Consider the following 13,706-nt stretch of genomic DNA (forward strand, 5'->3'; position numbering starts at 1 on the left):
CAGTGTGTGCTCAGCTAGATAAGCCTAAGCATGCTGTTTGGATCCATAAGCAATTTTATCCCATCCATCTGTGTACTTATGACAGTTGAAGCAACATCCATTAATCATGATACAGAAATCAGTTGGCTACCAGCTGTCTTTCTAGATTTTTCTCCCTTGCTACATTTACCTTGCTCCTGATATGTTTAATGATAATACTTTGGAGCCTTCCTCCACAATCATAATACTATCCTTTTCGGTTTTTTTTCAGTAGATATTTTGCTAAATAGAACTTTTTTAGAGCCTGTCTTCCCCTAATTTCTGCCATTTGCGAGGTGGGGTGGGTTTCTGACACACTTGAAGAGCAGTAGAAGAACTTTGTACTTCTTTTTCCTTCCCTTTGCCACTTTTCTAGGAGTATCTTCCCAGCTTTAACCATGCTATTGAGGGAGGACAGTGCCCAGCATTGAGTCAGTTCAGCATGTCAGCTTGTAATATTTCCTTCGGCCAGCAGGCCACCACCTGGAATGATGTTTCTGAGCAGAAAAGATGATTTCATTTCAGAGCATTGAGGAATGTGAGTGATAGAAAAGTGCCAAGTGCCTCATCACTATTTCGTCTCAGGGATAAGCTTCAAATGGAAAGAGTGCATGCAGACTTCAGACTTTTTTACTTTTCTCTGCATTGTGTTCTCTTATGGAATTCCTTGACTTGATTGGAGTGCTGTGACCTAATTTGAATTTTGGAAGTTAGCGTTAAGCATGACTGATATCTTGATAATTTTTCTTCTTCTTCCTTATTTTCTGTTCTTTATACCCTGATAGGAACGAGTGGATGCAGAAAAGTTCAGGTTTTTTCATTTAGGACTGGTTGCTAGGCAGAGCCAAGCATTTATTGAGGATAGTGTCAGGTCAAAAATTACTTGTTGTGCTTGTAAACTTTGTGATAATTTTAAAGATATAATATTGGTTAAATATTGTGTTAAGCCACAGTTTTAATTTTCTTGGAATTGCTGCTGCTGGTTTTGTGCCTTTTCCTTTCAAAGACATAAACTAGAGTCATTAAAATATTTCTGTTAATTAGAGCTTCTGTGATGCCTACGTTTTGGAGGAGTAAATATCTGACAATCTTAAAGGCCTTTCTCAGGAAAAGTGATTAATTGTATTATATGTGTTCATAACAGCTGCTTTTCCTTAGTTGGTTCAGTGTATGAAGTCATCTCTAATATTTGAATTCTGTAATTGAGAGATGATGCAGTGCTCGATTCCTAACATTGATTTCTTCTAAAATGGTGTTAATTAACCCTTCACTCAGTAGTTGTCATAAATTTCTGCCTTTTTTTTTTTTTTCTTTTGAGATGAAGGGGTGGGGTTTTTGTTTCAAAATTTTTTCCCCATTTTCTCCTGTCTGACCAGCCACTGACTCTTTCTCTTTCTCTCCTGCTTTCAATGCATCTTGGGTAGAATTGTGGAACAAGCACCAGGAAATGAAAAAGCAAAAATCTTTGGAAAAAACGAGTAAGGAAATTAAAAAAAATGTAGAAACTGACTCCTCCAGCCTCCCCATAACTGCCAACTCCCCAGGTGCAGGGTGAGCTTGCATCTATGGCACACAGTTTTTATACCCACAAGAATGAAGGTCTATCAAGAAAGCCTGCATTATAGAGTTGACCAAACAGAGCAGTTTGCCTTGGGGAAATTGTGTTCAAATGTTGCTTCTTTTTTTTTTTTCTTTTTCTTTTTTTCCTCCCCTGAATGTTGCGTTCTTCAAAGAAGAGGAAGCCAATATTCTACATCTTCACTATATCAGATATATATGGGAGGATTTTAAGATATTCCATCTCCTTTCTTAAAAGTTAAAGAGCAGTTTTACTTAAAAAGTTATTGACATGAATATATTGATTGATTGATTTATTGAGTGTTACTGGAATGAAGAATTCTCTGTTCTTTCAAGCATGGGATGCAAATTCTGTTACCTCTCATCAACCATGAACAGTTTATGACTCCAGTCAGTCCACAGCAAGAAATGCTTTTGAGGGGGAGAGAGAAGGTGTATGTGAAGAATTGTATTTAGTGATGACTGTTAGAGAATAGCCTCACAAGAAGGAATCAATCTGCTTTCGTTTTTCATATCCCGTGTTAAAGGAGGAGTGAAGTAGTCTGAGGCTGTTTACAGAGTCTAAATAGTAGTCTAAATCTACACAAATCTTAACATCATATTGAAATATGATATTGAATACAATATTCAATATATATTATCTGCAGGTGTAGTACAAGGTTTTGCTCTTTTGGTTGTCACTGTTGTAAATAGGGACATATGACATAAGGACAATAGCTAGTTTATATTGACCATGATGTGGTAGGTGTTTCCTAACCATAAGTGTAGTTTCTGCTTTGCAGAGCTGATGCCCCTTTTACAGACTAAAGGTTGGAGAGGATTAATAGCTAAGACAAATGGGTGAAAATTCCTGACATTCTGACTAGGCCTGGATTTGCTACTTTAGTTTTAGGCATCTCAGTTAAATACTTAAGTTAAATACAAGAAAGCATCTGGAGTTAGTCCAGAGAGAATGGGGCAGATGGGGCACCTCTGCAATACAGCTTACTAAATCTAAGATCTGAATTGCTTTCTGGTGAGATAGGAGCGTGTGTGAAGCAGACACGTAGCACATGCACACTCCTACTCTCCCAAACTGGGCCTTGCAGGTCGGTAAGGTGCCTACATTGGGAGGTATAAATTGAGAGTTTAGTGTATTATGTGTATTAAACATACAGCTCCATAAAGAAGGGAAGGGGAGGTTTGTAAGTGCCTGCAAATTGATAGTGACAACAATGTGATTGTGGTTATTTTGCTTCTTAAAGTCAGTTACCAATATTGCCAGTAGCGGTCAAATACCTGAACTGCTTCAGTGAGTTTCACTTGCTTTAGAAGTCAGATTGCCAGAAATATATCTGAATTATGTGTTGGGACAGGGAACTCTTAAATTGGTTAAAACACACAGCTGAAGTTTAGTATTCTTGCTGCAGTAATGAGATATAAAACCTTTTGCTGCATTATTATTCAGAACTAGAAATGGTGACCATTTGAGTAAGTGGAAATAGACCTCTAGAAGTAAGCAATGTATAGTTCAGTGGAACGTAAAATTCCAAATTCTTAGAAAGGGTATTTTTAGTTACTTTTCTTTTTTTATAAATTTTTTTTTATGCTTTGTTAGAATCCTTGATGATTTGATTTACAGTAACTAAGGCATATGGATTTGGAGGCGGAATACTATAACAAATGAAGAACACTTCCTGTAAAACACTTCACATAGAGAACTGGTGGTTAAGTAGTAAGCTAGTATGGTGTGCACAGCCCGCGTATGGCTTTGCTATTCATGAGTTTACATACCATCTCAAACTCACTCCCACAAATCTTTGTATATTATCCTTCTCTCTCTCTCTCTCTCCTCCCTTCCCTTTTTCTTTCTTTTTTACTGTCTTACCCTCTTAATATTACATATAATACAGACATGTTCATAATTCCCAGGTTGTTGTGATCAGTGGTTATAAGAGATAGTGGCATTGTTTGCTTAGAGATACTGGGTATAGTCATGGGTATATAATACAAATATTCTAGCTGCTGATCATGTCTTTCTGTTACTAAATAGTTGGCAGATATGGATATGGCAGAAGTGTTGCATTCAGTCTCTTCCCATTTCTGAGAGTAGTGACATTCTGTTTACAGTCTGTAACACATTCTTTTCTTGCCTCATTATTTAGCTTGTTCAGTGCTTATCCAAATTTCTTTTCAGGCTCTACCTGTCCATCATTCTTTTTCTGCTGCCATCCCATCAGAGGACAATAGATGATACAATTCTAGAACTGCATGGGAAATTGAACATAAAGTTCTTTATCCTTTTTTTCCCCTTTTTTGTTTTTGGATTGGCAGGTTAATGAATGCATGACTTAAAGCTTGCTGATTCCCTGTCTCACTACTAACCTATGTGATTGCCAACTCTGGAGAGCCATTTGTTAATATAATTGGGGAATGTTGTGAAGTACAGCATCATATAAGCTTCTTCCTTGAAATTCTTACTGGTGTAACACTGTTGCTCTTTCTGTTCTTGTCATATGTTGCCTGATTTTTGTCTGGCTAGTTGCTGCAGGCAACCTAACAAACAGTCAAAGACTCTGAGCTGTTCAAAAAATGATTCTGATTTTAAGTAAACAGGTATCCTTTATTTTACCAAGAATAAAGGAAGTGGCTTCCTAGAGTTGAATGGCAACTGCTCTGCATGTGTTACAGTTAACTGGAAGCTACTTGATCTTTGTCTGTCCTCTGTTCTCTCTTGAATGGCTAACAAAGGTACTGGTTAGTGCTAGTCACTCTGGACTATGCCTTTGGAGTATTTGAAATTCAGACTAAAGAATGGCAGATGTGTCCTGCTGGCCTTGTTGTTTACAGTACCAAGGAATGAAAAAAAAAATCAAAATCCAAGGAGTGAGAAAGTAAATTTGTTTTCTTGGTACTGTTCCTGCTTTCAGTCTGTCATCTGCTTTCTGCCATATTTTTTCTTGGTACAGTAATGATTTACTTTTTCTTTTGTTCAGGGCCAGAAGATGTGAAACACTTTGATTTGGGAGAAACAGATGAGAAAAAATCCCAAATCAGTGCAGACAGTGGCCTCAGTTTGGCCTCAGGTTCTCAGGTCAGTGGCTTCTATGCTTGCTTTATTTATGTGGTAAGAGAGAGGATTCTTCTATTCATTATTTAATTGTGGGAAGAATTCTAGGGTTTGAGCATTCTTGAAGGGCTCATTCAGTAAAATTTCTTCCCCCCTGCAGTGTCAGTTTCTAATATGAATGGGTCCACATTTTAAAAGTTAAAGATTTTAACATCAGTGAGTGTCACAACAATGGTACTTATTAAGTGATATTTATTAAAGATCTCTTTGGAAAAAACTTTGAAGATAGCTGTTGAAGGAAAGAGTTCATTACTTTAAGAAAACCATTGTAAAAATTTCCCACCCAGATTCCTAGCTTCAGATAATCCCTACCCTCCTACTTTGACACTTTCAGGATAGCAGAGTTTGGAAGATAAAATGTTCATCTGGGTATTCAAAAGCTAAGATGCTAGTAAACGTAAATCATGAATTTTTATTCCAACTAAACTTCTTTATCTTAGTGATCAAAATGGATGGAAAAATGTGGCTATGATTCTAAGCTTTCTTAAGAACCTTTGTGTTGCAAAGATATTGAAGATATTTCTAGAATCGTGCTGCTTATGCCAGAGGAGGGCTTTTGATTCCCACTGAGTGTATTTTTACCTAGGAAGCGGTTGCCTAGAATGGGAACAAACCGGTTGCTTGTCCCTGTGTCAGGCCTAGGCTCCTGTTAGCACTGAATTCAGAACTAGACAGAAAATAGAAGCCGAGCTTCTCACAAAAAGCAGTATTTACATCCCAGTTCCCCATGATTGCCAAATGGTTGAAAGTCAGAAGATGTTGCCTCTGAGGTGAGATCTTCTTTCCGTGGGAAAAATGGCTTCTGCTCAACAGACTCCAGTGGTATTTAGGAACTCTAAGTCACTGCTCTTACGCAAGCCAGGTTTTGGTGAAAGACAGCATCTCCTAGCTCCTAAAGAAGTAGGAATTAGGACCAAGAAGCAGCAGCAGCTTTGTGCAAAAGATCTTGCCACATAAAAGGCAATGCCAAAGAGCCTCTTGCTCTTCTAGAGGTTGCAGTTCAGCCAGAGGCATCTGCTTCTCACAAAGGCAAGACATTTCCAAAGAGTTGAGTGGTATTGCTTTGCTTCTGCTAGCAGCAATGGCTTTCATGTACAGCCCTACACTGTAACACTCTTGTAAGATGTTCAGTGTCAGCAACAGCTTTGAGTTCCTACAGCCATTCCCAGTGTGGCTGTTTCACTAAAATAGTAGAAATATGATGATGCTTTAAATAATACTGAGTATGTGACCCCTCTTCCCAGCATTGTATCTGAGGGTTTAAAAGCTTGGTGTTAGTGTCAAGTTAGGTTTGAGTGCAGTTGAACACAAACCAGACTCAGAGAGGGCCTCTTTCAGGCAGGTTCTGTGCTCAGATATGATAACAATCAGCTCAACATTTATACCAAGGTTAGTAAAATCATAAGTTTAATTTTCTGTTTACATTTGCTTAGCATAATTGTAAGTTGTAAGTTAATTTTCTGTTCACAGGTGTATAGTGTTTTGAAACTTCATGACTTAATTGCAGAAAGAATTTTAGAGTTTGAGCATTCTTGAAAGGCTCATTCAGTAAAATTTCTTCCCTCCTTCCTTTAGGGGACTGATCTTTGTGAACTAGTCAATTGTATGACCCCATGAGCTTTTTAACATGCAGGCAGTAGTTTCTATTTGGCTGGCTGAATAAACCAAGGAAGCATAAGGCGTGGAGGAAGTCGATGAGGCCTTCTACAGACAGCTGAAAGTAGCCTCATGTTCAAGGCCTTGGTTCTTATGGGGGACTTCAGCCACCCCTGATATTTGCTTGAAAGGCACACACATTCAGGAGGTACCTGCAGACCATTGATGATAACTTTTTGACACAGGTGATGGAGGAGCCAACAAGGAGAGGTGTGCTACTGGACCTTGTATTAACAAAGCAGGACTGTTTGGGGATGTACACGTTGTGGGGGGCAGCCTTGGCTGCAGTGACCATGAGATGGTGGAGTTCAAGATCCTATGTGGAAGAAGCAGGGCAATAAATAGTATTACAACCCTGGACTTGAGGGGAGCTAACTTTGGCCTCTTCAAAGACCTACTTGGAGGAATCCCATGGGTTAAGAGCTCTAGAAGGTAGGGGGACCAAGAGAGCTGGTTAATACTCAGGCACCACTTCCTCCAAGCTCAAGATCAGTGCATCCCTATGAGTAAGAAATCAAGCAAAGGAGGTGGCAGACATGCATGGATGAGCAAGGAGCTTCTGAAAAAACTCAAATGGAAGAAGGCAGCTTACAGAATATGGAAAAGGGGACTGGCCACTTGGGAGGAATATAGGAATGTTGTCAATATGCAGGGATGCAACGAGGAAGGCTAAGGCCCACTTGGAATTAAATCTGGCAATGGATGTCAAGGACAACAAGAAGGGCTTCTTCAAGTATGTCAGCAGCAAAAGGAAGACTAGGGAAAATGCAGGCCTGCTGCTGAATGAGGTGGGTGCCCTGGTGACAGAGGATACAGAGAAGGTGGAGTTACGGGAAAGTGTGGAGAAAGGAAGACTTTCCCTTGCTTGAGGAGGACTGGGTTAGAGATCATTTAGGCAAACTGGACACCCACAAATCCATGGGCCCTGATGGGGTGCACCCATGAGTGCTGAGGGAGTTGGCATATATTACTGCTAAGCCACTCTCCATCATCTTTGAAAGTTCATGGCAAACCTGTGCCTGAGGACTGGAGGAAAGCCAATGTCACTCCTGCCTTCAAAAAGGGCAAGAAGGAGGACCCAGGAAACTACAGGCCAGTCAGCCTCACCTCCATTCCTGGAAAGGTGGTGAAACAGCTCATTCCAGATGTCATCTCTAAGCATGTGAAGGAAAAGAAGATTATCAGGAGTGGTCAACATGGGATCACCAAGGGGAAATCATGCTTGACCGATCTGATAGCCTTCTATGATGGCATGACTGGCTGGGTAGATGAGGGGAGAGCAGTGGATATGGTCTGTCTTTACTTCAGCAAGGCTTTTGACACTGCCTTCCATCACGTCCTCATAGGTAAGCTTAGGAAGTGTAGGTTAGATGAATGGACAGTGAGGTGGATTGAGAACTGGCTGAATAGCAGAGCTCAGAGGGTTGTGATCAACAGTGCAGAGTCTAGTTGGAGGCCTCTGGCTAGTGATGTTCCCCCGGGGTCATCTGGGTCCAGTCTTGTTCAACGTATTCGTCAATGACCTAGATGAAGGGACAGAGTGTACCCTCAGCAAGTTTGCTGATGATACAAAACTGGGAGGAGTGGCTGACATGCCAGAGGGCTGTGCTGCTATTCAGCGAGTCCTGCACAGGCTGGAGACTTGTAGGGAAAGAAACCAAATGAGGTTCAACAAAGGCAAGTGTAGGGTCCTGCACCTGGGGAGGAATAACCCCATACACCAGTACAGGTTAGGGGTTGACCTGCTGGAGAGCAGCTCTGAGGAGAAGGACCTGGAAGTCCTGGTGGACAAGTAGTTAACCATGAGCCAGCAACGTGCCCTTGTGGCCAAGGCAACCAATGGCATCCTGGGGTGCATTAAGAAGAGTGTGGCCAGCAGGTCGAGGGAGGTCATCCTTCCCCTCTACTCTGCTCTAGTGAGGCCGCATCTGGAGTACTGTGTCCTGTTCTGGGCCCCCAGTTCAAGAGGGACAGGGAACTACTGGAGGGAGTCCAGCGGAGGGCTACTGAGATGATGGGGGGGCTGAAGCATCTCTCCTACGAGGACAGACTGAGAGACCTGGGGCTCTTTAGCTTGGAGAAGACTGAGAGGGGACCTTATCAATGCTTATAGATATCTAAAGGGCAGGTGTCAAGAGGCTGGGGCCAGGCTCTTTTCAATGGTACCCAGTGACAGGACAAGGGGCAATGGGTACCAACTGGAGCACAGGAAGTTCCACCTCAACATAAGGAAAAACTTCTTTACTTTGAGGGTGACAGAGCACTGGAACAGGCTGCCCATGGAGGTTGTGGAGTCTCCTTCCCTGGAGATATTAAAAACGTGCCTGGATGCGATGCTGTGTGTCGTGCTTTAGGTGAACCTGCTTTAGCAGGGGGTTGGACCAGATGATCTCCAGAGGTCCCTTCCAACCCCTACCATTCTGTGATTCTGTGTGATTCAAGACCCCAAAGGAATGGTAAGTGATAATCTCTCCTTATGATAAAAACTAATGTGACTTTTCTTCCTGTCCTTTGTATGTTTTGACTGCAGAAGAGTGATTTCGACTCTATTCCCAGTGGAGGACCAGCAGTTATGGTCCGAAGTACAAGCCAGGATTCTGAAGTTAGCACAGTGGTAGGATATGCCCAAAGTGAAATCTTGATGTGATTCACTGCTTGCTAATGTGGGGGAGGGCATTTCAGGCCTACATTTTGTGTGGTATGGGTGCATACTGTCACGCATGCATAATGTATGAGTTCTCTCTCCAGAGCCTCTGAGTGGGTGCCAAGCAAGTGTGTCTGACAGAACATACGTAGTGCTTTATTAGCGGATTGCATCCTTCATATATGGTGGTTGTTGCTGTTGGCATATTTCTACATATTGGTGTATTTATGGAACTGTGGATTGCAATAATTTTATAAATATGCCTTAGCTGGTATAACCATCTGTAAAGTATAGAAGTTGAAAAATGTAACCTGAGAGCAAAAAAGGCAAATTGTTCAATGCATTAAAAACGAGAACAAAATTTCTTACCTTAAAACACTTGAATCATATAAAAATATGTCTACTTGCTTTCCAATCAAGTATAAGGCCTAGAAGGAAAAGGTAGCAGGAATGCGTTCAGTAAAAAAAAGAATGAGTCTTTTCTGTACCACATGTTATCTGATATGGCATATTCCAGGGATAAAACCCAAGGCAGTTTCCTTTTTGTTGTTGGTGGTTTTTCTTCTCTCTAAACTGCTGCAGACCTGTGAATATCTGGCTTTCCATGATCTTTTCCCTGCCCGAAACAAGAACAATACTCTGATTGTCTTTCTCTAATGGGCCCAGAAATTGTATTTTATGGGATACTGCCCCAGATAGAAGAGGGGCTTAGAAGACGTGGTTGATATTCAAATATGTCCTCCTCCAAACTCAGGAAAAGTCCATCCCAACAAGTAGGAAACGAAGCAAAGGCAGCAGAAGGCCTGAATGGATGAGCAAAAAGCTCCTAGATGAACTCAGACATAAAACGGAAGTATACAAGAGGTGGAAGCGGGGACAGGTGACCCAGGACGAGTATATGTTTGCTGTCTCATCTTGCAGGGATAGGGTTAGGAAAGCCAGTATGGACCTGGAGTTGAGTCTGCCAAGGAATGTGAATGGAAAGAGGAAAGGGTTCTACAAGTACATAAGTGGCAAGAGAAAAGGCTGGGGAAAATGTGGGCCTCCTGCTGAATGTGTCAGGGAACTGGTGACAGATGGAAAAGACTGAAGTACTTGGCACGTTCTTTACCTCAGTCTTTACCAGTAAAACTGGCCTTAAGGAATCCCAGGCCCTTGAGACCAGAGGAAAAGTCTGGAACAAGAAAGACTTGCCCTTGGTGGAGGATGACCAGGCTAGGGAGCACTTCAACAAACTGGATATACATAAATCTATGGTTCCTGAGGGGTTGCAGCCACAAGTGCTGAGGGACCTGCCTGATGCCATTGTGAGGCCGCTCTCAATTGTTTCTGAACAGTCATGGTGATTAGGAGAGTTTCCTAAAGACTGGAAGACAGCAAATACTGCTCTTATCTTCAAGAAGGGTAGCAAGAAAGATCTGGGGAGCTACAGACTGGCTGGCCTCACCTCAGTCCTTGGGAAAGGATGGTGGAGAAAGTCTTGCTGCAAAATGTTTCCAAACACATGAAAGACAAGAAGGTGAATGGGACTATTCATTATGGATTTACATAAAGGCAGGCATTCTTAACGAACCCGATAGCCTTCTACAATGAGGTGACTAGCTTGGTGGATGAGGGGAGAGCAGCAGGTGTTGTTTACCTCAACTTCTGTAAAGCTTTTGACACTGTCTCCTCGAATATAGACAAGGCGACAAAGTATGGGTCAGGTAAGTGGACAGCAAGGTAGACTGAAAACTGGCTGAACGACTGGGCCCAGAGGGTTGTGAGTAGTGGCACAAAGTCCAGCTGGAGGCAAGTCACTAGTCAGTACTGGGGTCAGTACTGTTCAACATCTGCACTGATGACCTGGATGATGATACAGAGCAAGTTCACAAATTATACAAAACTGGGAGGTGGGCCAGCACACCAGATGATTGTGCCATCATTCAGAAGGGCCTCAACAGACTGGAGAACTGGGCAGAGAGGAATCTAAGAACTTCAACAAGGGGAAAGTCTCAAATCCCATTTTGAGGAATACCGCCAGGCACCTGTACACGCTGGGGGCTGACTGGAAAGCAGCTTTGTTGGCAGGGACCTTGGGATCCTGGTGGACAACAAGCTCACCGTGAGCCAGCAATGCACCCTCATGGTGGAAAAGGCCAACAGTATTCTGGGCTGTATTAGGAGGAGCATTGTCAGCACCTGGGGAGGTGATCCTTCTGCTTTACTCAACACGGTGAGGCTGCATCTGGAGTATTATGTCCAGTTCTGGGCTCCCCAGTACAAGAAGGATAATGACTTACTGGCATGAGTCCAGCCCAGGGCCACAAAGGTGATTAAGGGACTGGATCATCTTTCATGAGAGGAGAGGCTGGGAGAGCTGTGACTGTTCATTCTGGAGAACAGAAGGCTCAGGGGGAATCCTATCAATGAGTATAAATACGTGATGGAAGGGAATGAAGGCAAGGGCGCCAGACTCTTCTCAGTAGTACCAACTGGGAGGACAAAAGTTAAAGCACAGGAAATTTCTTCTGAACACAAGAAAACACTTTCTTAGTTTGAGGGTCGTCAAACACTGGAGCAGTTTGCCTGGAGAGGTTGTGGATTCTCCATCTGTGGAGATTTTAAAAACCTGACTGGATATGGTCTTCAGCAATGTACTCTAGCTGACCCTGCTTGAGCAGGGGGGCTGCTCTGTAGATGATAGTAACAGATCCCTTCCAACCTAAAAAGTTCTGTGTTCTTTCTGAACAGCTTTTTGAGTCTCTCTTAATCTTTTTCTGCAGAGTAGGGTTTGATGAAAGATAATGTTACTGAAGGAGAAAAGGCAAATATGGCCTTCAGTTGTACTGCTTATTTTGTGCCTTAAGAAGAAACATTTTGCAGCTTTTCTCTCCATGATGTCCTTGTCTATTGAAGGTAACTGCTTTATTTTTCTCCACAGGTTAGTAACAGTTCCGGAGAGACATTAGGAGCAGACAGTGACTTGAGTAGCAATGCTGGTGATGGCCCAAGTGTGGAAAATGGTGGCAATTTGACAGGATCCAGGGGCACTGTGTCAGACAGTGAAATTGAGACAAACTCTGCTACTAGCTCTATCTTTGTAAGGGCATTGCAGACTTGACTTTTTTATTTTTGTGAAATCTTATACAGTAATCATTTCAATGTGTGTGCATGTGTGGAAGAGGATCTCTGATTCTGTTCTAAGGGTTAATCAGCAATGAGTTCCAGTATTAAAATGCTGAAGATATAATTTTGTATGGCTCCACATACCTTTCTTCATTTCCTGTGCTATATATGGTTCTTTGAGAATAGTAGATTAACATCTTGCACCATGTTACAGGCTCTAGCAATATTTAATTCATCCTCATTCAATATTTTTCTTAACTAATGGACATTTAATTGCCCTTCAGAGGCAAAGCAACGTTGATGGGCATTGTTCAACCTTACCTAAGAGGAATGGATTCCCTGTTTCTTAGAAGCAGCTCTTTGATACGGGAAAGGGATGACCTATTGTAGGTTTAGCAGCTGTTCTGCTGTTCTCTTTCTTTAAAACACTGCTTTAAACCTATTTGAAGTGTAATCCTAACTTTTAAATATATTTTCCTAGTTGAAAGATCTGTATGCAGTAAAATTCAGATGATCTGAGGGCACTTCTTGTTTGTTTTGTTTTTTAAAGTCCTTGATTATTTGGTATAACCTCTAATATACATCTTACCAAGAAAATAATTATAAACTCAATTTGGCTAAATCAAGCTGTCAGCCAAATATGAAAACAATTTGCAGTGCCTTAAGATTGATCTCACTGTGTTCATTATTTTATAATCCTGATAAGATTGTAAAGGCCTTTACAGGGTTTCTACTTCTAATTTTAAGCAACAAACAAAATCATCATGCTTCATTTCAGATTTCTTCTAAGAGCATGAAAATGATGTAACCATGTCTGCTTATTTAGCTGCAAGAAGGGGTCCTCTTGAGTTACTAAAGAGACCTATTTTAAAAAACCAGTTTTCTGTGGTTTTCTACTTGATTAATGAAACTAAATGTAATTTTAAGACCTTGCAACAGATTTAGAGCAAAGATGATGGGTGTATATGATGCATGATGAATGTCAAGTATCGCACCATGGTTTACCTGGTGGTAGAGAAATAGATCGCCCAGCTTTATTATGACAGTTCCTGCTGGCTGATAGTCCCAGCACACAGCTCTTCAGACCAGATGATATGTAATCATTTACTTACCATCATACCTTTATGAATGGTAAATGAAGAAAAACCTGTAAAGTCTGAATGTGAGAGAGCGTTCAGGTAATCTTATTTTGCTTGTGAATATTCATTTTCTGTGCAGTCCTGAGAAGGCTGCGTATTTCTTCCTCAGTTCCTCACGATCTGTACAATGACAGTGATACTCAGCTATTTCCTAAACAGTGGGAAAGATATACTATTGAAATGTGGGCAAACTTACTGCATAAGTATGAAATATAGGGGCTGACAGAAGAGGTTTAACTGTTCTTTCCTATAGTCTGGGATTTGTAGTTTTTGTTTTGTCTCAGTTTTCCTTCAAGGAAGCATTTTGCTTCTGCTGTGTTTTAATTTCTCTATCTGACTCTCTTTGTTCTTACTTTGTCTGACTCTGGACTTTTAAGTGTATTACCTTGCTCTTTGAACAGAGTAATTTGTTTTGTGAACATTTGTGGAAGAAGCATCTATGAAGTATAGCTTG

The 13,706-nt window shown here is 41.4% G+C and overlaps 1 protein-coding gene across 21 annotated transcripts in view; it reads left to right on the plus strand.

Annotated features, from left to right (window-relative positions):
- Positions 1-13,706, plus strand: part of MADD (MAP kinase activating death domain) — a 67,370-nt gene that overhangs the window by 29,918 nt on the left and 23,746 nt on the right. For 6 of the 21 annotated variants that reach the window (XM_086462459.1, XM_086462463.1, XM_086462468.1 and 3 more), the window contains 3 exons: positions 4,572-4,669; positions 8,892-8,975; positions 11,929-12,087. In XM_086462459.1, coding sequence (XP_086318585.1) covers positions 4,572-4,669; positions 8,892-8,975; positions 11,929-12,087 — 341 coding nt within the window. Of the gene's footprint in view, positions 1-1,442; positions 1,497-4,571; positions 4,670-8,891; positions 8,976-11,928; positions 12,088-13,706 lie in introns of all 21 variants that reach the window. The other 15 variants (XM_086462457.1, XM_086462458.1, XM_086462461.1 and 12 more) reach the window with 4 other exon arrangements.

The sequence above is a fragment of the Leptosomus discolor genome, chromosome 3 (genome assembly GCF_034619465.1).
Source record: "Leptosomus discolor isolate bLepDis1 chromosome 3, bLepDis1.hap2, whole genome shotgun sequence".
In the NCBI taxonomy this organism is placed as follows: Eukaryota; Metazoa; Chordata; class Aves; order Leptosomiformes; family Leptosomidae; genus Leptosomus; species Leptosomus discolor.